Source organism: Trachemys scripta, chromosome 7 (assembly GCF_013100865.1).
Source record: "Trachemys scripta elegans isolate TJP31775 chromosome 7, CAS_Tse_1.0, whole genome shotgun sequence".
Taxonomy (NCBI): Eukaryota; Metazoa; Chordata; order Testudines; family Emydidae; genus Trachemys; species Trachemys scripta.
This window is the reverse complement of record NC_048304.1, coordinates 104,813,486-104,838,449: the sequence shown is the minus strand read 5'-3', so window position 1 is coordinate 104,838,449 and position 24,964 is coordinate 104,813,486. Positions and strand designations below refer to the sequence as shown.

At 39.8% G+C, this 24,964-nt stretch overlaps 1 protein-coding gene across 2 annotated transcripts in view; it reads left to right on the top strand.

Annotated features, from left to right (window-relative positions):
- Positions 1 to 24,964, top strand: part of EDRF1 (erythroid differentiation regulatory factor 1) — a 47,365-nt gene that overhangs the window by 17,994 nt on the left and 4,407 nt on the right. For both annotated transcript variants that reach the window (XM_034777238.1, XM_034777239.1), the window contains 13 exons: positions 72 to 183; positions 6,576 to 6,833; positions 8,579 to 8,650; positions 8,762 to 8,912; positions 11,181 to 11,369; positions 12,487 to 12,687; positions 13,152 to 13,370; positions 14,382 to 14,605; positions 16,982 to 17,140; positions 17,518 to 17,667; positions 21,947 to 22,100; positions 22,820 to 22,935; positions 24,644 to 24,810. In XM_034777238.1, coding sequence (XP_034633129.1) covers positions 72 to 183; positions 6,576 to 6,833; positions 8,579 to 8,650; positions 8,762 to 8,912; positions 11,181 to 11,369; positions 12,487 to 12,687; positions 13,152 to 13,370; positions 14,382 to 14,605; positions 16,982 to 17,140; positions 17,518 to 17,667; positions 21,947 to 22,100; positions 22,820 to 22,935; positions 24,644 to 24,810 — 2,172 coding nt within the window. The remainder of the gene's footprint in view (positions 1 to 71; positions 184 to 6,575; positions 6,834 to 8,578; positions 8,651 to 8,761; positions 8,913 to 11,180; positions 11,370 to 12,486; positions 12,688 to 13,151; positions 13,371 to 14,381; positions 14,606 to 16,981; positions 17,141 to 17,517; positions 17,668 to 21,946; positions 22,101 to 22,819; positions 22,936 to 24,643; positions 24,811 to 24,964) is intronic.

Here is a 24,964-nt window from a genome sequence, read left to right as displayed (position 1 = left end):
AAAAGAAAACAATTATAATAGACACTTCAGTGACATTTCTGCGTCTACTATTTTGTTCAACTTTCTTTTAGAGTTGCCTGCAATATGATGATGAAAAAAAACCAGAACAAGAAACACTATGGCACCATTAGAACATTGCTCCTTAATTGTGTTAAGTTATTGGATAAAGCCAGACATCCACAAGTAAGAATTCTATTTTAATACATTTATTTTTAGTGCAGAGAGATGTGTGGCTTATATATAATGAAAATAAAGATTTTGATGTTCTACCTTTAATATAGCATTTGGTTACCTTATTAGTGCTTTTAGTTGATTACAATGTGATTGCAAGTGTTAATGGGCTCATCTCATCCTCTAAAGGGTCACAATTAAGATTTACTTTGAACAAATTATACTAGAATGCAGTGACAGTGGGCCTTGGTTATAAAAGTTCTCTGGACTGAAAAGTGACAATTGAAATGTGCCTGCATGATCTTTTTTTTTAAGGCAGAACCTCACTTTTCTTATTTTGAAGATCAAATCACCAGTGTGGGTCTAAAATCCCTCCTTATGATTAAATTAAAACTTCATATTAACTTTTCTTTGGGGGAAAGTTCTGTAATCAAGATCAAGGCTCTTTCATGCTTAACACTGTACAAACACATATTAAGAAACCAGTCTCTTCCCTGAAGAGCATCTAGTCTAAATAGACAAGACAGCCAGAAGGTAGGAGGGAGACACAGACTTGCATGGCAGAGCCAGGAATAGAACCCAAATGTCCTGACTCCTAAACACTAGACTGTGGTGCCTCTCAAGTTGCTGATTGATTGGCATCTTACATATTCAGCAGCAGTAGGAAAGGCAGTAGAAATGTTTGAAGCTAGAACACAGAAGGCTTATGCTGCTTCATAAAGCTGCGGTTTCAGAGGTATAGGCTGTTTCTATTCATACTCTAAGCCAGTGATCCCCAACCTTTTTCGTCTGGCGCGCCACGGAGGACCGTGGCGGCGGACGAACATCTGCTGAAATGCTGCCGACAAGTGGCAACGTCAATAGGCATGGCCGCCGAAATGCCGCCGACAAGCATCATCATCCAGAGGCGACGCCTCTGGATGACGCTGCTTATCGGCGGCATTTCGGCGGATGCTTGTCCGCTGGCCGGTATGCAGGCGCAATTAGACACCCCGGCGGGCACCATGGCACCCGTGGGCACTGTGTTGAGGACCCCTGCTCTAAGCAAAACCAGAATCTGGTTATATTGGGGAGAGTCAATCCTAACCCAGAAAGAACTGGCTATGGGGAGGTCATGCAGGGACGTTGCACTTGAAGTGCGCAGGTCTGGACTTGTTGCTTTAAATCTGGCCCTGAGTATTCCTGCTGACAAACCTGAGCTTGCTTCCCTTCTGGCAGCAGAGGATAATGGGATCTGTGTGTCTCTTTCAGCATCCTCTGTCAGAGTCTTTTCCCTAAAGTAATGATGTATTAGATTGTGAGAATCTAAAGGGGCTTTTGGGCTCAGATGTAGAATTGCAGAATGGACCGTGATGTCTCTGAAGCAGCTGTGCGGACAGTAAAATGTATTATCGTGCAGACCACAATACAGTATTTTTAAGGAAACATCATCAACTTTGCAAAGAAAGCTATCTTTCTAGATAATTTAACACTGAAGCTCATATATTTACTCTAAAATTTCACTTAATGTTGGCAGTTTCCTAGCCTAGATTTAAAACATTTTATTCAGACTGTTACTGTTGTCAACTGAAAATTGACTCTGTACATGTGAAAGGGAGATCGTGAAACAACCAAATGGTGGTTGTCATCTGGACTCAGTGTATAGCTTAGAACGTAGGGAGTTAAATTATCAGTAGGATGCTATGGATCAGAGTTGTGAAGTGACATAAAAATAATCTTAAAATATAGTATTACAGCTCATGGATCACTTTTAAAGTGATATATCCATCACCATGGTAAAGGCCATGATGTTAGCTTTCACTGTCTACTTCATTACATCTGTATTTTGGTATTTGGCATAGTGTTGGGGGGGGGGGGGGGGGGGGGGGGGAAGAGGTCCCGAACTTCCGTTCCTTACCTAATCTTGCATAGGGGAAGGGAGTGACTTCTAGTTCCAAATTCATTGTTGCTCCTCCTTGCACCTAGGTGGTGACCTCCTCCACCTCCTGGTTCTCATCACACTGGTTGCTCTTATTCATGCATTGGGACCTCAAAACAGCTATTACTATTTCCTGAAGTACCTGTTTCATAGATACATAAAAGGCTTCAGTTTTCAAAGATGTCCATTAAATATGGTGGAGGTAGGAGGAGAGCAAAATAGTAGATATATTAGGCGAGACTTTCAAACTGTTTTTCACAAGAGACTTCATAGCAGTCTTATTAATGACTTTTTTACAGCCTTCCTCCAAATGAGGTATTTAGACTGCTGAACAGACAAAATACAACTAAAGTGCAAAATATAATAAACCATGGGGGCTAATATAAGCTTTTTGCATGAACACTCACTGGCTTTAAAAAAAAAATTTTTTTAATGGAGATAACTAACAGTACAAAAATACATTACCTCAAAAATAACTTGTAGTCTCTCTCTAGGGTTTTATACTACCATCCACCACAGTGGTTTGCAGCTGACTTATACCAATATGTGAATTAAACTTTTATAAAGCCAGATGATTAGCCAAAAAGTCCATTGATATATCCAGGAGTTTTCCTCACCATAGTTGTGGATTTATTTACATCACTGAAAAAATCTGGATATACTGTATGTGGGATTTTATTAAACTAATCTTCAAGTGTGGCTATGATCAGAAAACCTTTTTTAAAAACAAACAGAAGGTTATATAAGAGAAAATGCTACATTTGTCTCCTATTATTTATTTGTAGTATTGTACAAAGAATCCCTGTCATGAACCTGTTAGGCACTGCAAAAAACACAGAACAAGAAACCAGTCCCTGCCCCAAAGAGTTTAAAATCTACGTATAAGACCAGAGACAACAGATGGATAGAGACAGACTGATGGAGTACAAGGGAACAATGAGGTGGTGGTGGTGGTGGTAGTAGTAGTAGTAGTAAATATAATAGACTGTGTTCTCAGCACACTAGCAATGTAGGCCACACAGGAAAGGGGGGTTTTGAAGGAGGATAATGAGTTCATGGGGAGCGTCTCCGAAGCCTGAGAGCAGTATGACAGAAAGAATGAAGTTGCCAGTTTGAAATATTAACAAGTGAGGAATGGGCCCAACTGGAGGTGAGAGTTGACCTTTCAATACTGAATGTGAGATAGGTTGGGTGAGGATAGATCATAAAGGGCCTTGAAAGTGAAGACAAGTAGTTTGTTTGATATGATAAAGAAGGTGCCATAGAAGGGACCCAAAGAAAGGGATGACATAGTCAAAGCAACAGGCTGAGAAAATTATCTTTGCAGCCTCATTCCGAATGGATATCAGCTGGGCACAATTACACTTGTCAGGCCCACAATGAAGGGTGTTGCAGTAATCAAGATATGAGATGAGGAGAGCCTGGACATGCGCTTTAGCTGCGTGGATGGTTAAGAAAGGACATATTGTTGGGCATGTTTACACTAACACTTCCTGCATGCAAAACTGTGCTCTAAATCTATAGCACTCCACTGTGTTGTGCCCTGACCGTGAGGACACTACTCCTGTGCACTAAAGGTTCCCTAGTGTGTCCCTATTAGAGTGCTGTAGATTAACACCTCAGCTTGCCATGCAGTACATGTTTCTGTAGATATGCCCCTAGAAATGCAGTATTGTGAGCTCCTGTGATTTTTTTTTTTATCGCAACTCTAGCGATTTTGGGATTTTTTAACCTGTTCCATGAAAACATGATGATAGGCTGCCAATTCATTAATTTTTTCTTATTCAAAGTGACCACCATCTCTGTTCCTGTCAGTGGGGCTGTAGCCAGCAAGATGGTCTCTGTTTCCCTACAGTCTATCTACATGGGGAAGTGCCCTTAATAAAGTTGGCTGACACTTGCCACTGTTCTCACTGAGGCTGAAGCCGCAATGGCAGGCAAAATGGCTGACGTGCTATGGCTCAGGAGAGCTAGACAGGACACGGGGACTGTGAGGTCAGCTGAGACACTATGCAAGATGGATGGACAGAATGAGTAGGAGTGGGAGGCTGGGCCTGTGGGGACAAATGGGAGGCAGAGTGTGGGTTCAGAGAACCGTGATGGGGTGAGAGACGGAGAGCATAGAATGGCAGCTCCCTCAGCCGAGGGATAGTGGTGGGTGTGGGCAGCCCTGTCTGAGCAGCTAGGGGAAGCCAGAGTTGTGTTGCCAGCTCTTGCAAATAGATCATGAGTCATGGGATTTTGGCAGCTGCAGGAGGAGCTCTCACAATGATGCAAGCAGCTCCTCTGATCCTGTGATTTTTTTTTTTCAGGGCTGGGTACATGGGCAAAGCTGTGTGAGAGCCTTGGAGCACAGGACACAGATGGGTCTTGCCACTGAGCTCTGCCTTGCATGGCCCTATAGCAGAGAGGATGGTCCTTGGAGAGAGAGTGGAGCGGGAAGTCAGGGGAAAGTCCAGACCCAGCAGCAACACTTTCTTGTCTCCCACTGCCTGGGATGACTTCTCTACTTGTGATCCAGACCGAGGAGAAGGGAGTGTCAAGATAGGAAATATATGGCAGTTTCCCTGTTACCCTCTGCTCACTCCTAAGATAGTAAGTGGAGTCTCCATCTGAGCAGCCAAGAAGAGGCATGCATTTTTGTGTGTATTAAAGGTTGACTTTTCACCTAAAAGTATATCATCATACCATGTATGTTGGTATGTCTTGATTTAACTTCCCTTTATTCTTCTGGGGGGGGGGGTGTGGGTGTGTGTGTGTGTGTGTGCCAGAAGAATAAAGGGAAGTTAAGGCAAGACATAACAAAATACATGGTATGATGATATACTCATGGTTTCTGGGGCCAATCTCATGATTTTGGGGGATCTGGTTTGCGATTTTTGGATCACGTCAGGCTGGCAGTACTGAACATAGCCTGCATGTGAGGACTGAGAAAATGGTCTGACTTGAAGATAACACCCAGGTTACAGGTCTGAATAACCGGTAGAATGATGGTGTTGTCCACAGTGGTTGAGAGAGGAGGTAGCAGGGAAGGTTTGGGAGGGGCAAAATTAAGAGCTCTATTTAGCTATATTGAGCTCAAGCTGATGGATAGACCTCCACAAGGAGCTGTTGGAGAAAGAGAATAAGACTGTAGTTTGAACAGAAAGAGATGGGTCTGGAGTAGAGAGGTAGAAGTAAAGGCCTGCAGCCAGAATCTAGCTTTGGAACTCTGTAGAAGAGTAGTGCTGTTTTGCTGGTAGTCAGGTTGGATCTCAAATGACTGAGTTACTCTCTGTGTCAAGAAATGTGGCGAGAGGGATACAAAGTAATATGGAGAGGATCGCCAAGAACAATCTACTTAGGAAGGAGCTGAAGCTAAAGTTTACTACATTCCTATCTCAGGGCTTTTGTTACTTTATAAAGGCAAACCTCCAAAATGGCATAAATTTTGACCACAACCTGTTATATGTTCATTGCATTGAGAGTAGGGTTGGGATCTTGACCCTTTATAGGGTTGTAATGTTTTAGTTTCCTGTAAGTTGTTTTGTCACGCACATCTGCAGAGCCAGTTTCTGCTTTGTGTACCAGTGGTGTGTTTATCTTTAAAATTCTGATTTAAAGTTTTATTGTTCGCAGCGATGGATGTATTTGAGCTTGATTTTTCTTAATAATGGAGCTAAGGTTGGAGGATGTTCTTGTAAATTAAGCAGATTTAAATGTATTCTTCATTAGTAATCTTCACACTTATGAATAATACCTTTGGATAATCAGAATATAATACCTTGTATATCAATAGTGCCTTTCATCCAAGTATTTGAAAGCGTGACAATATTAACTAACCTTATCAAATATATTATGCCTGTTTTTGTAGATGAATAAACTGAGACATTGAGTTGAACATCATCGTGCAGCTAGTCTAAAGCAGTCAGAAATAGAATCCAGAAGTCATATCACTCCCCCCACCCCCAGATACTGCTCTGATCAACTGTTGTCATACTACCTTTGAATTGTAGAGTCACTTCTTAAATCTAATATTAACTATTTTATTACAGGACTTCTACAGTGCAAAATGTATAACATCCATATCTGTACAGTCCACATGGACTGTATCTTAGCAGAAGTCAAATACTATTAAAAATGACTAAAAGTTGTTAAGGGAGAGTGATCCTGGAAGAGTAGTTTAGTTTTGCTCACTAAACAGCTGTAAACTTAAATGTATTAATACACTAAAAACCCCCCACAGACCATTATTCTTTTACTGTAGTGGCAGTCTTTTTAAATTGGCTATGACATTTTAAACATATTAATGCCTATTTGCATGCACTGGTTAGGATTTTGCAGATACCTGTACAGTCTTGTGCGTGCATTTATTGGACCCTTTTCTAAACTTGTTCTTTGTCTGAGTGGAAAGATGCAAACTTCTATTTGAGTGGCCTATTTAAAAACTTGTTAGTAACTTGCAGTACTGGGATACTCTAAAATACTTTTTTTTTTTTTTAATAAGATTATTGCTTCAGCGAATTACATGCTCTCAGAACTCTTCCAGTTAGATGAGCCTAAAAAAGAAGGTGCAGAGTTTCCTTTAAATGGGAACTCTGATGAAAGTTATAGCGAAGAGGAAGAAGAAATGCCGGATAGCGATGAAAATGGTTCCTACAGCACCAGCTCCGATCCGCCAGATGACAATAAAGCAGTAGCTGTAATCAGATCTGTTGGAGAGTTATCAGTACCAGAAAAATATAAATCTATTCACCAAATACGAGTAAGTTACAGTACTAACAAGCTGTGCTGAGTTTAAGGGGGAAAAAAAGCTTGAAATGAACGTAGTGTGGCTTGTATAGTCAAAATATAGTTAACTGTGAGCAGTTCCTTTTTATGAAAAAAGGAACTGTTTAAAGACCTTTTATGCCACCAGTTATTTGTGTACCTCAGATTAATTGGACTATGGGTCAGAAAGGAAATAAAATCTTTTGGCCGAATTGTGGCTCTGAGTTTTATCCTATTGCAGATGCACGTTAATTTGTTTTTGCTTTATTATCTTGGGTGTGTATTCTACTTGCCTGTTACTTTCTGCACAGACACCTACAGAGACACCTCATCCTTGTAGGAATAATTTGAATATGGAAATGTATTTAACAGCTGTGGAGAATTAAGGATGGTCTATACTAAAATTTGTGATTTCCCAGCACATCTCTGGAATGTACCTTAACAGTTTGACATGCAGAGAATCTGAGCGTTACTCCATGGATTTGCGAGGAGGTTACTTCTAAGCTCCCTCCTTGTCCTATCTCATAATTTAGGAATCTTTGTTTGAAAGTGTGGTTGTGTTGAAGCCATTCTGAGGGAAGAAATCTTACCTCCTGTCCCACTTACGTGTATGAAAAGATGCTTCTAATTAGGCAGCGTTAATGTAAACCATAATGCTGTCTGCATGCACCTCAGTCATAAATTTTCCAAAAACTTGTCTGGTATATGCTTCCATAATATGTAGATGAGCAAAAATATAATGCAACTACTATCTGTCAGCCTTCACCAAAGCAGCTTTGCTTTAGTACGATATTTAAAACAACCAAATAATGTGAAACTGAGTTTTGTCATTTAGCTCCCAAATGTTAACAATGTTTCACTTTGCCTCTTGACAGTTAATTAAGCCATATCTGTGGCAGTGAAGCGCTTGATTGCCTCATGCTTAGTTATCCTGCAACATGTATATCATATCAAAAAGGTTGACTTCTCTTATAAGTCCCTATGCCAAATAAAAGTGATATTCTGCAAAATCTGTCCATCACCTGTGCTGGTTGATATCCTGCAAGCTTTAGTACCTCAAGGCCCCTCTGCTGAAAATATAGCACCCTGTCGGTGGTGGAAGCCCTACATTAATTTTTCTTCTTAAAACTCAGATTCATTACTGGAGGGTACTGCACTTCTATTTGCAGGGATTGGATTGATGATATATTGGCAGGATTTCATCTTTCTCCCATACTAAAAGTTGGTCAATGGAGATTGTTCCTGTCATTCAGAAAAGGTGGTTAGGGTGAATTCATCCCTCCATGCACAGTTAGAGTAATGGGTTATGTGGAAGGAAATAGAATTTACATACCTGCCCGCATGCTCCCTCTCCTACCTCCTTCTAGGGTCTGGGGCTGCACTGCAGTCACTGTATGGCTGCTTTTCTGGAAAAAAGGCTGCTACCCTTCTATGGCCCTTACTTTAGTTTTTTGGGTCACTAAAGCAGGCTGACTATGAATTTTGGTCAGTTTAGGTAAATAATCTAGTTAAACCCTACAATGAAGACAGTATCTTCAGTTGCTGAAGTAAAGGAAAGAAATATTGTGGTCTAGATATAATATGAAGTTTAGCATACTCCATTAATGGCTTTCATAATAGTCTAACGTATCCCAATAAACTGGATTTTGCTGTCTATCTTTTAAAGCTTCATAGTTAGTTTGCTTGTTTTTCTTTAAGTGGGTCTGGTGCCTTACATTTTTTTTTTTTTTTTTAATTAAGCCTAGTTGTGCATTTCCTGTTTGCCATGACACTGAGGAACGGTGTAGACTTGTGCTCAGCTATGTTCTAGAGGTAAGTTTTCTAATGCTGTTCTGTCCTGGTCAAAATGTGTGGGTTTTGTTATGTTTATATTTAGTTCACCTTCCAAGTAAATACTGAATGAAAGGCTTTTTCTTTTTAAAGGGCTTGAAATCTGTTGACAGCAGTATTAAAAAAGACGGTGACCTTCCTGCAGCCGACCCCAACACCCCAATCCCATTAAAATACGAAGATGAATCCACAAGTGGTGGTCCTGAGTGTCTGGAAAAACAGATGGCTTTGTTTTTAGACAAAAGTAAGCTGAATTGTTTTGCAAATAGGACCTTTTCACCGGCACAGCACACTGCTGCTATTTTATTTTGATCATCTAAACAATGTACTTGTAAATCATCAATTACGCCATGCATTGAAAAAGCAAAAAAAGAATATTGCACACAAACAGAAGTGGAGAATATAGGCCTTTCCTTTTAAATATGAAAAGAAACAGGACAGTAGGGATTCTTTTAGCATATTAAAGATCCTTTTATAGTAAGTACATAAGGTTACTGCATTTTATTGAGATGTGGCTTGCCACTGGCTTCCATAAGGATTTCATTTTGTTCATAGATTGTGATGTAGTGCCCCCTTCAGATTTTTTTTTTTTTTTTTTTGGCAGTGTTAGGTTTTGTCACTTAGAGAAATTATTTTTATAAGACTGTGGATTTTGGCAATAATTTTAGTGTCAACATCATGCTCATTGTTGTGCTACACATGCACATGTTGCCAACATATAAAATGTTAACCAGGATATTATTTGCTAGCCTTGCAGTTATAATTCTGCCTTTTATGCAAGAACAGTAGGAAGTGTTTGAATGAAAATGTCTTATTTGAGTGTGTTTAAATCACTAAAGCTGCAATAGCTTGCATTTACTGCTTCACCATAGTATTGGAGCACCTTGCTATAGTGTTCTGGCTCTATGTAAAATAGCAATAAGACACAGTTATCCTATAACCCTAATTCAAAAAACAAATGTAGGGGTTCTTAGATGCATAATTAAAATTTAATTTTTAGTTAGTTTCCTTCCATTAATCCAGTAGTTTAGTTGAAAGCTGAATTGGCTGCTAAATACTTTTTTTTTTTTGGGGGGGGCGGGGGACTGAAAATGACAAGGTATATTCAGTGGAGGGCAGCTTCTTTTTCTATATTCTTCTTAAGAGTTAACTTTTTAGAATATATATTAAACATTGAAATCTAGTATAAAGAGCTATATCGTGGTGGATGAAATACTAAGAAGATTATTTCCATGAAGGTAGGTAGTGACTATTGCTTCCAAGACATAAAATAATATTGCCAGGCTTTGTCAACTCTTAAACCAAAAAAGTATACTAAAATTGCCCAAGTCTTTCTGAATGAATAATCATTGAAAAGGTCTATTATTTCTCCTCCAATTTTGATTTACAATAGTGTCACTTGGAAGTCAGTGATTTGTAGATCTGCAAATGACATATTGGGTTTTCCTCCCAGTAACTGGTCCAGAATTTAAGACTAAACACACCACCAAATAGCTGCATTACAGTCTGAGCTAGGATAAACACCTAAGCAGTACCTCTGATTTCAGTCTCCCCTTTCAAGCAGCAAAAGGAACTAAAGTCTTTCAGGGTACCAGCTAGTGCTTGGATAATAGAGATTGAATTTAAACTAGACCAAGAAATTTCAAAGATAGGTGAGAAACAAAGTTTCTCCCATTATTGTACCTATGGTTTGTTGCGCAAAACGTGTAGTATCATGCTTCTCCTGAAATCTTTCCCATACATGAAGAAAGAGTTGGGGGCGGGGGAGGGGGAAGGAAGGCAGGATTAACAGCAGTTTTCCCTCAAATTTAATGTCCTAAAAAGAACCTTTGCTGACACCCACTGCACTGTGTGTCTGAACTGTTTAGATTGCCCGTATGATGCATCATACTTGTCCAAAAAAGAGAGGTGTGCTCTTCTCCAGGCTGACTTAACGATGTGGTTCTATAAGCCAAACCCTGGGGTCTGCCTTCCTATACAGAAATGAGTCTCTGGCCTGAACATTGTAAATCTCTGTCTGCTTCAAAGCCCCCTGAACTGGTGAAACAGAAGCCTTTCGTGCCAGGATCAGGACCTTTGGCTCCAAGCAGTGGCGCATTCTGTCTGGTACCAGGGCTATTCCAGCATCAAGGAAACAGCCTCATTAGAAGAGTCGAAGGATGCCTTGGCACTAACAGTGTGGAAGATTTCAACAGTTCCTTCTTCCAGGCAGAAATTGGACAGTACAATTTCCTCATTGCTGGAGATGATCTCAGAACCAGGGAAGCCTCCACTTATTGGCACTTGTCGATTCTGAACTAATACTAGGGTTGTAAGGATTCAGTACAAACCAAAAAAGTCACATTTGTAGATCCGGCTCCAGCCCCGGTTTCAGCAGTTGACAACTGAAGTTGAAGAAGTCGCTGTGGTTCCAGTCAAGTCACAGAATCTGTGACTGCCGTGACCTCTGTGACTAAATCATATTCTTATGGATTAGATTTAAGATTTACTTATTTTATTTTTGTATTTATAGTGGGCTCATTTCAAAAGGATAAACATTCCAGTCAATCAGGAATGATTCCTGGATCCTGGCAGTATAAAATGAAACTCCAGCTGATTCTGAAGTCATCGAAGGCTTATTATGTTCTTTCTGATGCTGCTATGAGTCTTCAGAAATATGGAAGAGCATTACGATACATTAAATTAGCTTTACAGTGCCATGGTAAGTAACTGGAATATTTTCTTCTTAAACTGTGCACATACACAAACTGGCAAATACTTCTGCCACACATTGAAAGTCTGTGGCATCTGAGGACTGAATTGGGCACATAAATCCCAAGCTTTTAACAAATAGACTATGGTAAAGAACTGGCTTGGGCAGGTTGGACACAGGGAAGCCTTTTAGTTTGGATCATAGGTTTCTTCTGTCTCATTCCCTTTGTCCTCATTACAAAATGATCACAATTTGCACAAGTGGCAGTTTCACTTTGAAGGCAGAGGGGCAGGACTCAGCGTATAGATGGCAGAACTCGGTGTATAGACTGGGACTTGAAGTCTGGTGCCTGGAATGTGTGGAAAAGCTAAAATAGCACCTTTATTCATTATACTTGGCTTGAGCTATTCTTATACATTCCTCATTTTCAGAAGTGCTATATTCACTCAGAAACTTTAAGTAGATACCCATAGAGTGGAGTGCGTCCCCAACTAATACTGTGGCTTTGAGTAGAATGATGGAGAATATTCTGATTCTGTTTCCTGGTTATAACACTGAGTTTGAATAATCAGAAAATATAATGGCTTTAAAGTGAAATTCTATTCTGTTTTTTTTAAAAAAAAAAAGTGCATTGCGATTTGCCATATTCATTGTCTTTCAATGAATTGTGATCAAGCTCTATTTGTTAGTAAAAATATGTGAGGGGAATAGTTTCTAATTGTCATCCCTAGAAAATCAGTCTGAGATCTGAAAGTCAAACTCTTCTTCCTGGTTCATACATCATCTTTAGTAATAAAAATTCTGCAGGCCAAATCCTATTGTCTTCAGTGGTTTTACACAGTTATAACTGAGGGAAGGTTTAGATCTTGCGTTTGTAGCTTAGTCAACAGTTCTGTATGAGCAGGGATAGATTTCAGTCCATCTTCCTTATCTGTAATTGCTGTGCAGTGTTAACAGGGATAAAAAGTAGTATCTGACTCGGACTACATACAGGGGTCAGAACTTGTTGTGTAAAATGTCACCAATCTTACATGGTCACTCTTCTACGAATAGTTAAATTTGGATTCTACATGTCTCAAGTCTTTCAGTGCTTAATTTTGCTTTTTTGGGTTTTTCCCCCTACCAGATACTTACTGCTGCCTCTGCACCAATATGCCTGCTGAAGTGCTACTGTTTCTTTGTCAATGTTTAACCCTTTGTGGTGATATCCAGCTAATGCTTGCCCAGAATGCAAATAACAGAGCTGCGTATCTTGAAGAATATAACTACCAAACAAAAGAAGATCATGAAATATTGCACAGTCTTCATAGAGAATCCAGCTGTCAAGGTATAACATCAAAATAATAATATATTTGGCTGAATTAGTGTGGTCCTGTCAGCCAATACTTATCCCACAGTGTTTCCTCAGATTTTGGCAAAACAGTATAGTATATCACTTCTGGGATGGGAGAACCTTTTGGTGCTTTGGTGCTATTTCTTTCTTGTCAAAAAGAAAGCTGAACATTATAAATTAAAATAGCTTTTTAGGAATATGACTTTTCTGGAGAGTATGATAAAATCATGTACTTTAGATATATCTAGAGGTTTTTTTAAAAAATTCTTTACATCTTTCAAGTAATGGCCAAATTCTGCCTTTCTTTAGACTCTGTGGAACCCCTTTGATTTTTGGGCACAACTCAGTCATTTTATCAAACCTTTACTACTACACTTTTTTCATAGTCCCTAAAATAAATCAAATTTGTTTAGAAAGAATTTATAATTGACATGCAGTTTTTGCTGTTTGTTTTCCAGTATTTGCGTGGGCCACTGACTTGTCTACAGACTTGGAATGTCAGCTTTCAGTTAGCTGCAAATGCTATGAGGCAGCTAATGAAATCTTGCTTTTTAGTAACTTAAAAAAACAAAATCCAGAGCAGCATACACAAGTCCTAAAGAGGATGGGTAACATCAGAAATGAAATTGGAGTATTTTACATGAACCAGGCTGCTGCAGTGCAGACTGAGAGAGTGGGTACGTATTATTATTATTTTTTTTTGCACTTGTTGCATACACTATTCTATTCAAAGGTTTACATCAGTGAAGCAGTGTAACAGTGATTATCATTTTCAGCAACAGTGTTTGAGAGAGGCCTCCTGAACTCTCCTTTCCAGGAATAATGGGAATTTCAAAGAACTTCTTTGTAACAGATACTCTCTCCTGGAGTTAATGGTATATTAGTGCTTCCATTATAAACAGTGTTTTTCAGGGTACTCAAACTTAAATGTGAACACCTTAGTCTGTACTAAAATATGGAATATAAGACTCTGGAGAATCTTTATAGTAGTTATAATTCCCTGGAAAAAATAAGAGAATACTAGCACAATTCTCCTCACAAAAATGCCCCCAAAATGTCAGGCTATTATTGTAGGATATTATTGCCAAATTTCTGATTTGATGATTACTTTTCTGTCCTTTCTTTTTCTTTAACAGAATAGTATTTAGCTGAAATCGAACCTTAATGGTAAACTTTAAGCAATTGATTATTAAACAATTTACTGATGGTTACTTCATAGCATAGTATCTGAGTTATTTTTATCTACTTACTATGTCTTTCCTACTGTAAGTATCTTTGAGGTAATTGAGTAAATTAATTGTCTTTTTAATGATCTTTGTCTTACCAGCTCTCTGTTAACTTTCAGTGGTTTTTGACTTAATGTTATCAGAAGGCACTGACCGTTTTCAGCAATATAGTTCAGGGTACCGTTTGTTGGCTTATTCAAAATTTCAACCTCTTTGACACTAACCACAAAGGATACATCATCGCTAGTTGCCAACAGATAATGGATTAAGTTTTCCTTTGCTCTGGCCAAGACCGAGCACTCTTGGTGAACTATTAAATCTTCAGTCTTGACTTGTATGCTTTTCTGGAATTTAACACTATATAGAAACATGAGAACAATAATTTAATATAGATGTTGATGGTTTAAAAATCTTTTAAGAAGCTTGAATTAAATTGTAAGACCTCTTTTTCCTTTGATCTAGTGAGCAAAAGTGTATCTACAGCAGAGCAGCAACTGTGGAAGAAAAGCTTCTCTTGCTTTGAAGAAGGGATTCATAACTTTGAGTCAATTGATGATGCAACCAATTCTGCTCTTCTTTTATGTAACACTGGAAGACTGATGCGAATTTGTGCTCAAGCACATTGTGCTGCTGGAGGAGATTTTAAGCGAGAATTTTCCCCAGAAGAGGCCCTTTACTATAATAAGGTAAAAGGACTGTTGATCAGATCGCAGTTCCTCGCTTAAAAGAATGGGCCTTGCTATTTTGCAGTGATTTCCCACTAAACATGTACATAAAAATACATTTCTCTGGATGGATCACTTGCTGTAGTTCAGCATTTTCAAACTAATCTTTATTGTGGGCAGTGGAGGATTAGCCCCTGGGCCAGCTGGGCCCATGGCCAGGGGCCCTGGTCAATTGGGCATGCCCCGATCCGCTCTGCCCACCCGGCGCTCCTGCCAGGGAGCGGAGTTAGGGTGCGGGGGCTTCCCCTGGCAGGAGGGGTGGGCGGAGTGGAGCAAGCCCCCGTGACCTGATCCTACTCTCCCATGGCAATAGCGCTGAGGTGTGTGGGGGAACTGCAGGCGGAAGGGGTGGGGAGGGGCCCCACTTGCTCTGGCCCAGGGCCCCACAAATTCATAATCTGCCTCTGATTGTGGGGTTTTACCTTTGGATTTAGACACACTGATTTCTAAGCACTTTGAAATGGCAGAAATGTTATGACTATTTAAAGTAAAGCTTTAAATGTAGAAACTAAAAATCTTTTGTAATTTTTGTGTATTGATTTCATATTATTTGAAAGTGGTATAGGAAAATACTAAGAATAAACATAACTAAAAAAGGAGCTCGCTATGAAAAAATAACAGGTATACGTTTTGTCAGTTACAAAAAGTGAAGTTGGCAGTAGATTTTTTTTTTTTTTCCTGCCCTCCCTCCCCCGACAAGCAGGCAGTTGCTCTCATAACTGCATGCTTAATTTGTGAGTGCAATTTCTGTGAAGCAATGTGCTGATTTCAATATGTGCACACAGTCACTTACACATAGTCATTTACATGTGTAATTACACATTCAAATTAAGTGTGAAGTGGCATGTCTGAGTTTAGAAAATCTGACCCTTAGTATTTTGATTAGTAGTACTTATTCCAGATCTGATAATCTGTAAAAAGATTGCTGTTACCTTGCTTACCTGATGTTATACACATAATTTAGGAGGTAAATAATTTTGATATTTCTCAACATATGTATTTCTGTTTGTCCCAGGTCTATAATGTCCCTTGTCCCTTGTTTTTGAAGGTTACATATGGCAATAATATTGGGACTTGGAAAGTGGTATTTAACATATGACCTTAAACTAACATTAAACTCTTTAAAAAAACTACTTTTTTTGTCTTTTAGGAACCATATAATTTTATATTTTAAACATTCAAAAAGTGTATTCAAAATTGAGTTTTCAGATTAGCTATAAAACAGTCCTTAATGGAGTTTAGGACCTCAGTTAAAGGAGAGCAAAAATTGTGAACATATCTGATGGAAACACTATAACCAATGAACGTAAAGATTACCCTTGCTATAGTTAAATATTGTCCTTTTTAGATTTTGCAGCATTCATTTAATGATTGGACAGATCTCTAAGCTACTAGGAGAAGCTGGGGACATTCAGTCTTCTCCGTCTCATTGCTGACTGATTGGTAAAGGTCTCAGAAGAAAGTAACATACATTTAAATAGCACTTTTAATTCAAAAGGATTCTCAGGGCTTCCTGAAGTACATAGAATACCACTGATATACTGTTAAAGTAGAATTTGACAACACTTTTTAAGGTAGAGGGATCTTTTTGACCTGAACACTGGGACCCCCCAACTCTCATGAATAATGCTATGGAATCTTTAGTATTTGTATAAACAAGACCTCAGTGTGTTAGGTCTTGGGCAGAAATCCTCCTGGCCCTCGGTGGGCTCAAAATACCCAAACTGGACAGTTCATTTGTTCAGGAAAAAGAGTTGGATAGCCTTTGCAGTCTCCTGTACATGAAGCCGGGCTCTGCTGCAGTGTCTTTGTAGTATGTTGGAGGTAGGCTTGCGTGTGTACAGGGAAGCTGGATGGACCATGGCTAGGGAGTGTCTAAAGTACACCACATTTCCCATGTTTGTGGGGACTAGCTGCTCATTGTATAATGTACTCTGCTTCCAGGATTGGGTAGATTCGGTCCCTGCCCTTGTGTAGCTCCCTTGTACCAAGCCCTCCCTTCTACACAAGAGATAAGGATTTTATCTTCGCTTAATTTTGCTTCCATTTCCATACCTACACACTATAATATACAACACAAATTATGTTTACATTTTTAGTCTGAATTAAACTCCAATTTTGTATTTGCATGATATTGCCAGTTGTTAGATGTAGGAGATGCATGATTTAAATAGATTACAAAAATGATTCTGAGGAAAATGCTAAGAAAATGTCCAGATGAGTTGTGAAATGCTTCCATATTAGAATGAGTAGAGGATACTGGATTGTTACCACTTACTACGCTATAAACCCGTGTCAATAACTACTGCTTTACTACACATTTATTGTATTCTATAGGCTATCGATTACTATCTGAGGGCTTTAAGATCACTGGGCAAAAGAGAGATGCATCCAGCTGTTTGGGATTCTGTGAACTGGGAACTGTCCACTACCTATTTTACTATGGCAACTCTGCAGCAGGATTATGCACCATTATCTAGAAAGGCTCAGGAACAGGTAATGAAAGAGGATTTATAATAACATCCACTGAAACAAACATTCTTCAGGGTTTCTTTTGTTTGTTTTTATTTATTTATTTATTTATTTATTTTGAAGAACAAGCAGAATGGTAGAGAACTCCTGCTCTGAGCCAAAGTGCATATATAATTTGTAAATCTTTATAGGATAAAAACTGTTGTGGAGCAGCTAACAGAATACGGCACATTAAGAAGAGTACACCGTAAATAGTTATATTGTCATATCTCCTTTTTTCTTTTGTAGAAACTAAAATATAAACTGTTATGTAAACATCTACAACCTGTTCTTTCATATTGGGTCTTTGTTATTTCAAAGTAAATGTTTTGACACTGCATCATGAAATCTTGTTTTTGTAGATAGAGAAGGAAGTTAGTGAGGCCATGATGAAATCTTTGAAATACTGTGATGTTGATACAGAGTCTGCACGACAACCCCTCTGCCAGTATCGGGCTGCAACTATTCACCACAGACTGGCTTCCATGTATCATAGTTGCTTGAGAAACCAGGTAATAGTCCAGAATTTTGAGATTTTTTTTTTTTTCTTGCGTGCTGTAATTTGTGCTCTGTATCTTCTTAGCATATGCGCAATATGCCTCAGGTGGCACGCAACCAGGATTCATCATCAAATTTGGTCCACTCACTAGCTTCCCCGGCTTGGGCTGGGTACTGACGAGGAGTGCAATGTGTATGTGTGTGTATATATAAAAATATAAATACAGTATGTGTACGTTATACTCCTGTTTATCTGAAACCCTATTATCTGAACACCTGCATTATCGAATCCCTTCCTTGTTCCCCATGTATCTCATTCTGCGGGACAAGGGAGGGATTTGGATAATGCGGCATTTCGGATAATAGAGCAGAAACCCCTGGCCAGGATCGTGAGGAGGATGACTAGCCTGGCTATGAGGGAGGCCCCCTTGCTGCTGAATGGCCCCTGCAGGAGTGCAGGGAGCACTCTGCAGCCCCCGTCACGGGAGTGTCAGCAGGGACATGACAGCAGAGCTATAGAGGGCTTCCTGTCTTGCCACAGGGCTGGTGACAGCCGATCACTGCAGACACAAGATGCGGTCTTGGAAGGGAGAGCAGAGTCCTGGCTGGGGGTAGGGGGACTCTGTTTTGCCCCACATCTGGTGAATGTAGGGATCTCATATCAGTGACAGTGCGGGATCCCTCTGCAGCCATACTGTTATGGAAGTGAGTGAGCTGGGCAGAGCAGAAAATCCAGGGTAAGACTGCGAGGAGGATAACGAGCCCCCAATTACAGGGGAGGCCACCTCGCTGCTGAATGGCTCCTGTTCTCTCGATTATCTGAACACCCGATTATCTGAACACCTGATTATCCTAATAAAATCCATGCCCTCCATGCTAGTCAGATAATGGGGAGTATGCAGTATATGTATACATGGGTGATATTTTTAATGATTATAATCTAAAGTGGATTTTTGTTTACAAATCCTGACCTATGAAATTTGAGCTCTTTTAAGCAAGGGCTGTCACTGTGTTTGCATACTGCCTAATACAATGAGGCCCAACCTGATCATGGCCTCTAGCATTACCACAATATAAATGTTTAATAAAACACATTCTGCTCTCTTTGAAGACGGGCAGTTTCTTCGCCTTCCATGGCATTCATCTGATTTTTTTGCTGAAGGTCGGTATTCATAGCCGTGGGTTATTTTCTTATAAAGAAATGGTGGCTTAAAAAGTGCTTGTTGCTTTCTAACTTTATGTTGCTTTTGCACACACATTACACTGTTTACATATGGATTCAAATTGTGGTTACATAAGGCAGTAGATTCAGAGATTAATTTAGGATTGTACACACATCTTCAGTGGACATATATATATATGTAATATTGAACATGGGAATGTCTGTATACTTTTGGTTTGATGTTTTCTCAAAGAAGTTAAATGTCATGACTCATTTCAGTTTTTCAATATTATTATATAAACAAAAGTCAAAAACACTTCATTATATGAAAACAACAATGCGGAGTTGTAGGCTTGAAACATTAAGCAGTCAGAAGCTTGCAGAGTTGCAGGCTACTAGTCCAGGTCCGTTTGGCCACGCAGCATTCTGTAGCTGAAGACCAACTCTGGTGTAGTGGATAGACCGAGCCTATTGCTCAGTTTTGAATGGATGTATCCAAAGTTTGAAAAGATTTGTCCTGAACGTGCTGGACACTAATGTAATGGCACCACTAGTGCTTTGAAGTCAGATGGATTATCAGCATTCTTCAGATTTTTTCCACCTTTGTTACAGCGGAAAATTGTCCTTGATAATGGATGAGAACATTTTATTTTTGAATTTGGAGCTTCTACTTTAATTGCAAATAAAGGGAGAAAGTTGTGATTTTTGCTGAGCAACCACTGCTTTGCAATTTCTTCTTGTTCACCTGAGCATTTCTTTCCTGTGTATTTTGGATGAAGGAGGATGGGCAAGATGTGTGCAGGAGTAATTGCCTCATGCAATCTCTCTTGTACTTTTGCTTTGTGTGGTGCAAGATCTTTCTTCATCAGTAGATCCAGGAATATTTCGCATACAACAGCAATTGTTGATATGTCTCTTTAAGTGCCAGAGCAACTGGTTTCAATTGACTGATTGAGTTCTGTGCTTCTTGGTAAATTCCTTGATTATTAATTATACTGACCACTTTGTCTTCACATTCTGCCTCATAATCACTCACAATCCTGAAATAATGCAGCCAGTTTTTAATGTGTTTCCAGGCATGATATTTGACTGTTCCATCATGTGTTACCAGGGATTTGGGGTTTTACAGATCCAGATTCTTGGCCTTCTTTTAACTAGGCTGTAGGCTGATGGTGATTTATTTATTTATTTATTTATTTATATTTTGTAAATCTACAACATTTACACCAAATGCTTTGATGAAAGTCTTGTCAAGTAGATTTAGCCATTGTGATGCACATCAGTACGTAACCCATATGTTGTCATCTTGTTCCAAATTACTTCCCATACTTTGCATCTTTTTCTGTGTCTGTCAAGTAGCTGTTAGCATCACAATCGTGCAGTTCATTTGCTAATGCCTTGGCTTTTCTTGTCAATGTTGCACAGTACTTTCCAGTCTTATTGCTTCCACTATCAGCCGCTGATACAGAAATCGCAGTATTCCCTATCTGCACACAGTTAGCTATCACTGGGTCATTGTGCACATCACTCCAGCTATCTTGTAATAATGTAACTGCTTTTTCATGTATTTCATTGAGTGTTTCCACACTCAAGTCATCAGTAACTGCATCTAACAGTTCATCTGCTACCTGCTTTCGATGGAGTGCTTTGTAGCCTGGCCTGAGACAGCTGATCATTCCTTGAAAAGTTGATTGGTCAGCAACAGAAAAGGAAATATTACAGCATGATAGAGTGTTGGGCGCTAGCAGATGAGCCACCACTCTGATCGCTTTGGCACCCATTAACGTGGGAAGCATGGGGGAGATGAAGAATTAATTGGCATACCAGCTAAAGATTGATAAAAAGAGACAAGAAGGAAATGCTAAGGGGGGAAGGGTGAGGAGAGGAACAGGGATAGCTGAGCCTAGACTGATGGAAATCTCAGAGACGTTGGATGTCTGCTCCTCTCAGACCCTGAGGTAAGGGATTAAGATACAAAGGACACTGTAAATAACATTGCTGCATGGAACTGTAAAGGTGTTGGTGGAGAGAACATAAACAAACTATGTAACATTGCTACCAACTGGCAGAGTCTGAGCAGGTTTCTGTGTTACCAGAGCGCAGTAGCGGTGTGTTTCCTGTTATGTATTGCCATTTAAAAAAAAAAAAAAAAAGATTCTCAAGTTCTTTTGTTTTGGTTTTGAAAGAGTATTGTTTCAAACATATCCATATGTGATTTAAAGAAGTGATAATTCATCCTCATTGTCTTTGGGCAACCTGGATCTGGCTTTCTTTTGATGTACTTGGCAATGGCAATGTGGTGTTGTTAGTACTTTCATCCTCAGTCTGATTCTGATACTTGCATACGTTTCAGCCAAAGTCAGTGGTTCTGGTGTCTTTATTCTTTCAACTGCATTTTGCCATAATGTTTCCTCATATTGTCTGCCTTTCTACACACTCTTCCTTTTAGTTTCTGTATCTAAGACTCTCTTTGTCATCTTCATGAACTTTCTCAAAATAGCCATGAATTGGGTCAAGTGGTTGTCCATCTTTGCTCCTGTTAGAATATTCTGACTTGAGTCCTCACTGAGTTCAGGTGAAGCGGTTGTACTCCAGCCAGATCAAGAGACAGAGTACTAGACTGGACAGTTTATCTTAAACAGAAACTGAAATTTCTGAGTCTCGGAATTCCCCTTCTTTATTTGCTCAACAAACATATAATTTTCATTGCCCGACAAAGAAGGGAAATTCTCATATTCAGAAGGTTTTTGTTTGAGGTAACAAAGACAATAGCATACAACTTTAGATTGATGCTGTTTTTGTTTTATTTTCTTTAATTGAAAATATAGACTGTTACTGCAAAACTATTATCAAATAGCTAAGTATTTTTTAGTAATTTCCATTGGTATATTCTAAGAATAATTTTATGTTTCCTGGTTTAAATGGGTATTTACCAGCGCACTGTCTTAAACTAGCTTTTCCTGGGAAATTGCCGACCCTACATTCTTCCCCCCCCCACCCCCAAATTTCACAATTGTGGATTGAGCAGAAGAGTGATTGTGTCTGTGCCCTGCCCCCCCAGGCAGTTTTTTTTTTTTTTCACTGTTACGTGAATGCCTAAACACTTACTACATAATGTACTTCTGTTACAGGTTGGCGATGAGCATCTAAGGAAACAGCATCGAGTATTAGCTGAACTTCATTACAGTAAAGCAGTGAAGCTTTTTCAATTCTTAAAGGATGCACCCTGTGAGCTCCTTCGTGTGCAGTTGGAAAGAGTAGCATTTGCAGAGTTTCAGATGGCAAGTAAGTTGGACTACAAATAGAGAATCTCTTGAAAGTTTATCTCCTTCACCAATGGAATATGGTGCAGTAAAAGATATTCCTTAACCACCTTTTCTTTTTAATATCCTGGGACCAATATGGCCACAACTACACTAAAATTGTTACTGTCCATTTCCCCATTTTCTTGAGAAAGTAATAATCTTCTACTGTTTTGGGACACAACCACACTCTGGGAAAGACCTATTTTAGTCCATTGCCCACTTGTGAAATTTTCAAACAAGCACCTTTGTGCTTTCTCCTGTGCTGTCCCCACCCATTTGGGAGGCACTCCCCATAAGTATTATCCACCTTTAAAATGCCTCCTTAGTAGTCTCCTCTTTCCACAATGCCTCTCCTCACCCCAAAAAAAACCCCAAAAACTAACTCTTGACAACAGCTAGGCTGCTGGAGTGCTGAGACCACTGCCTGTCATGCTGACCAGTCTTGTTATATGGTGTACTTGTACTTCCCTGTCTGTATCCATCTGTTGCCTCTTGTCTTATACTTTAGACTGTAAGCTCCTTTGAGCAGGGGCTGTCTGTATTGTGTATGTACAGCACCTGGTACAGTGGGACCCTGGTTCATGACATGGGCTCCTAGGCACCACAGTAATACAAATGATAATAGGTTTGTAAGACACACTGAGATCCTTGCATGAAAGTAGCTGTATTAGTCCAGAGCTCATGTCTCTCTCATTTTAGGTCAAAACAGTAGTGCTGGAAAATTAAAGACTCTGTCTGGGGCTCTAGACATATTGATAAAGACCCAGTGTGCATTCCAGCTGATCAGAAAGGAGCTTTTAGCTGAATGTGAACAGGTAAGCAAAAGGACAAGTGGTCTGATTATCTATTGCTTTGCACCTTGTGTAGTCTCTTATACCTTTTCATTTGGGAATAAAATACTGGTTTTTAAATTGTAATTGAACTATTCTTTAAATATTAAGCTATCACAGTTCATCTTCAGGTTTTTGTTAAATTCTCTTCGTTGTGTCTGGATTGTCCTGCCTGGCCCTTGAGTTCCCGCCGGGGAGGCTAGCCCCTGGCCCCTCCCCTGCTGTCCCCCCCCCCCCCCCCACTGCCATGCGAGCAGCGCTCTGGGCAGCGGGGCTGCGTGCTCCTGCAGGGCAGTGTGGCAGCGTGTCTGGCTCCGGCCGAGCGGCTGCCAGACATGCTGCTCTGAGTGGCATGGTATGGGGGTCGGGGGGTTGGATAAGGGGCAGGGGTGCAGTCAGGGGACAGGGAGCGGGGGTATTGTATGGGGCAGAAGGTTCTGGGGGGGGGCAGTCGGGACAGGGAGCGGGGGGGGGGGGGTGGGATAGGTGAGGGAGTCCCGTGGGGCCTGTCAGGGGGTCGGGGTAGTCAGGGGACAGGGAGAAGGGGGGGTTGGATTGGGGGTGGGGTCCCGGGAGAGTGGTTAGGGTCTGGGGGTCCCGGGAGGGGGTGGTCAGGGGACAAAGAGCAGGGAGGTTGGATGGGTTAGGGGTTCAGAGGGGGGCAGTCAAGGGACGGGAAGCGGGGGCCAGGCTGTTTGGGGAGGCACTGCCTTGCCTACCCATCCCGCCATACAGTTTTGCAACCCCAATGTGGCCCTTGGGCCAAAAAGTTTGCCCACCGCTGTTCTATAGGCACAAAGAGAAGGCATAAGTTAAACAATCTTATGTTTTGAGGCTAAACCCATTTTGGAATCCTGTCAAGTTCTGCCTTGTCAGACAGCACCAGTACAGTTGGAGGTCTAAGCAGAACTGAAGTTCTGCATTAAAATGTTGAGGACAAAAATAGTATACCCAAACCTCGTTATATATTATTGGCATGACATATTGTAACTCGGTCAGATGAATTCAAGTTTATAAGACTAGTTTTAATGTAATCCTAGTAACACTGGACCTAACTGTAGTTTTATTAAAGCTAATTGCCAACATTTCAAAGAGAAATGTAGTTCTGAATTCTCATAGTTCTGCCGAGATTGATTGGGACTGATGTATTTCTGCATAACGGGACATGATGAGTCTTTCCTTTCCAGTAGTAGTCATCATCTATAGTACACTTATTGATCTTCTGAAGTCTTTGAGAGTTGCATATAAGCTTTTGAACGAGGTTTATATTTTCCACTAAGATCCACCATGTCACTCAAGTGTTAACAGTTTTGAAGGTCATTTGCAGTTGAGCCCTATCAGCGGGATCCTGATGGTTGAATAAGTAAATATTGCTGCTTATGCTGAGATACATTTGTCATTATCCAATGGCAATGATAATCTGAGCAAGATACTAAAATCCACGCTTTCCCATTATTTTCATAACTAAATTTGATCGAGTACATCAAAAAAGTCACAGCCAGCCTTATGTAACTGGTGAAAATGCTGCTGTAAGTTACTACCAAAACAATGTCATAAACAGCATGAAATAATAGCCTTGACATTAACATTGTATATTTTAACAAGTGAATTAAATTGAAATTGTACTATTTGAAACTGATTTAAAAATATAATTTGCTAGCTGGGTTAGGTGAAATACCTTTCTGTTTTTTAGATAAATGAGGACGTGAAAAGTAGTGATGAGAAGACACCACCTGGTGACTCCTCTTCTAACCTTAATAAAGATGAAGTAATAAAACTCCTCAGTATATTTGAATCTCGATTGTCATTCCTCCTCCTCCAATCAATTAAATTGCTAACGTCAACAAAAAAGAAAATTGGGTAAGTTGAGACTTGTTAAGTTTTGGTAAGATGCATCCTGGATTATATGCATTGTAAATTTGATTCTATACATATTATACACATGCAAGAAAATGCAGTGTTTGTATATGTCATTTGTATTTTTTGGAAAGATAATTTGTATGTGTGCATGTGT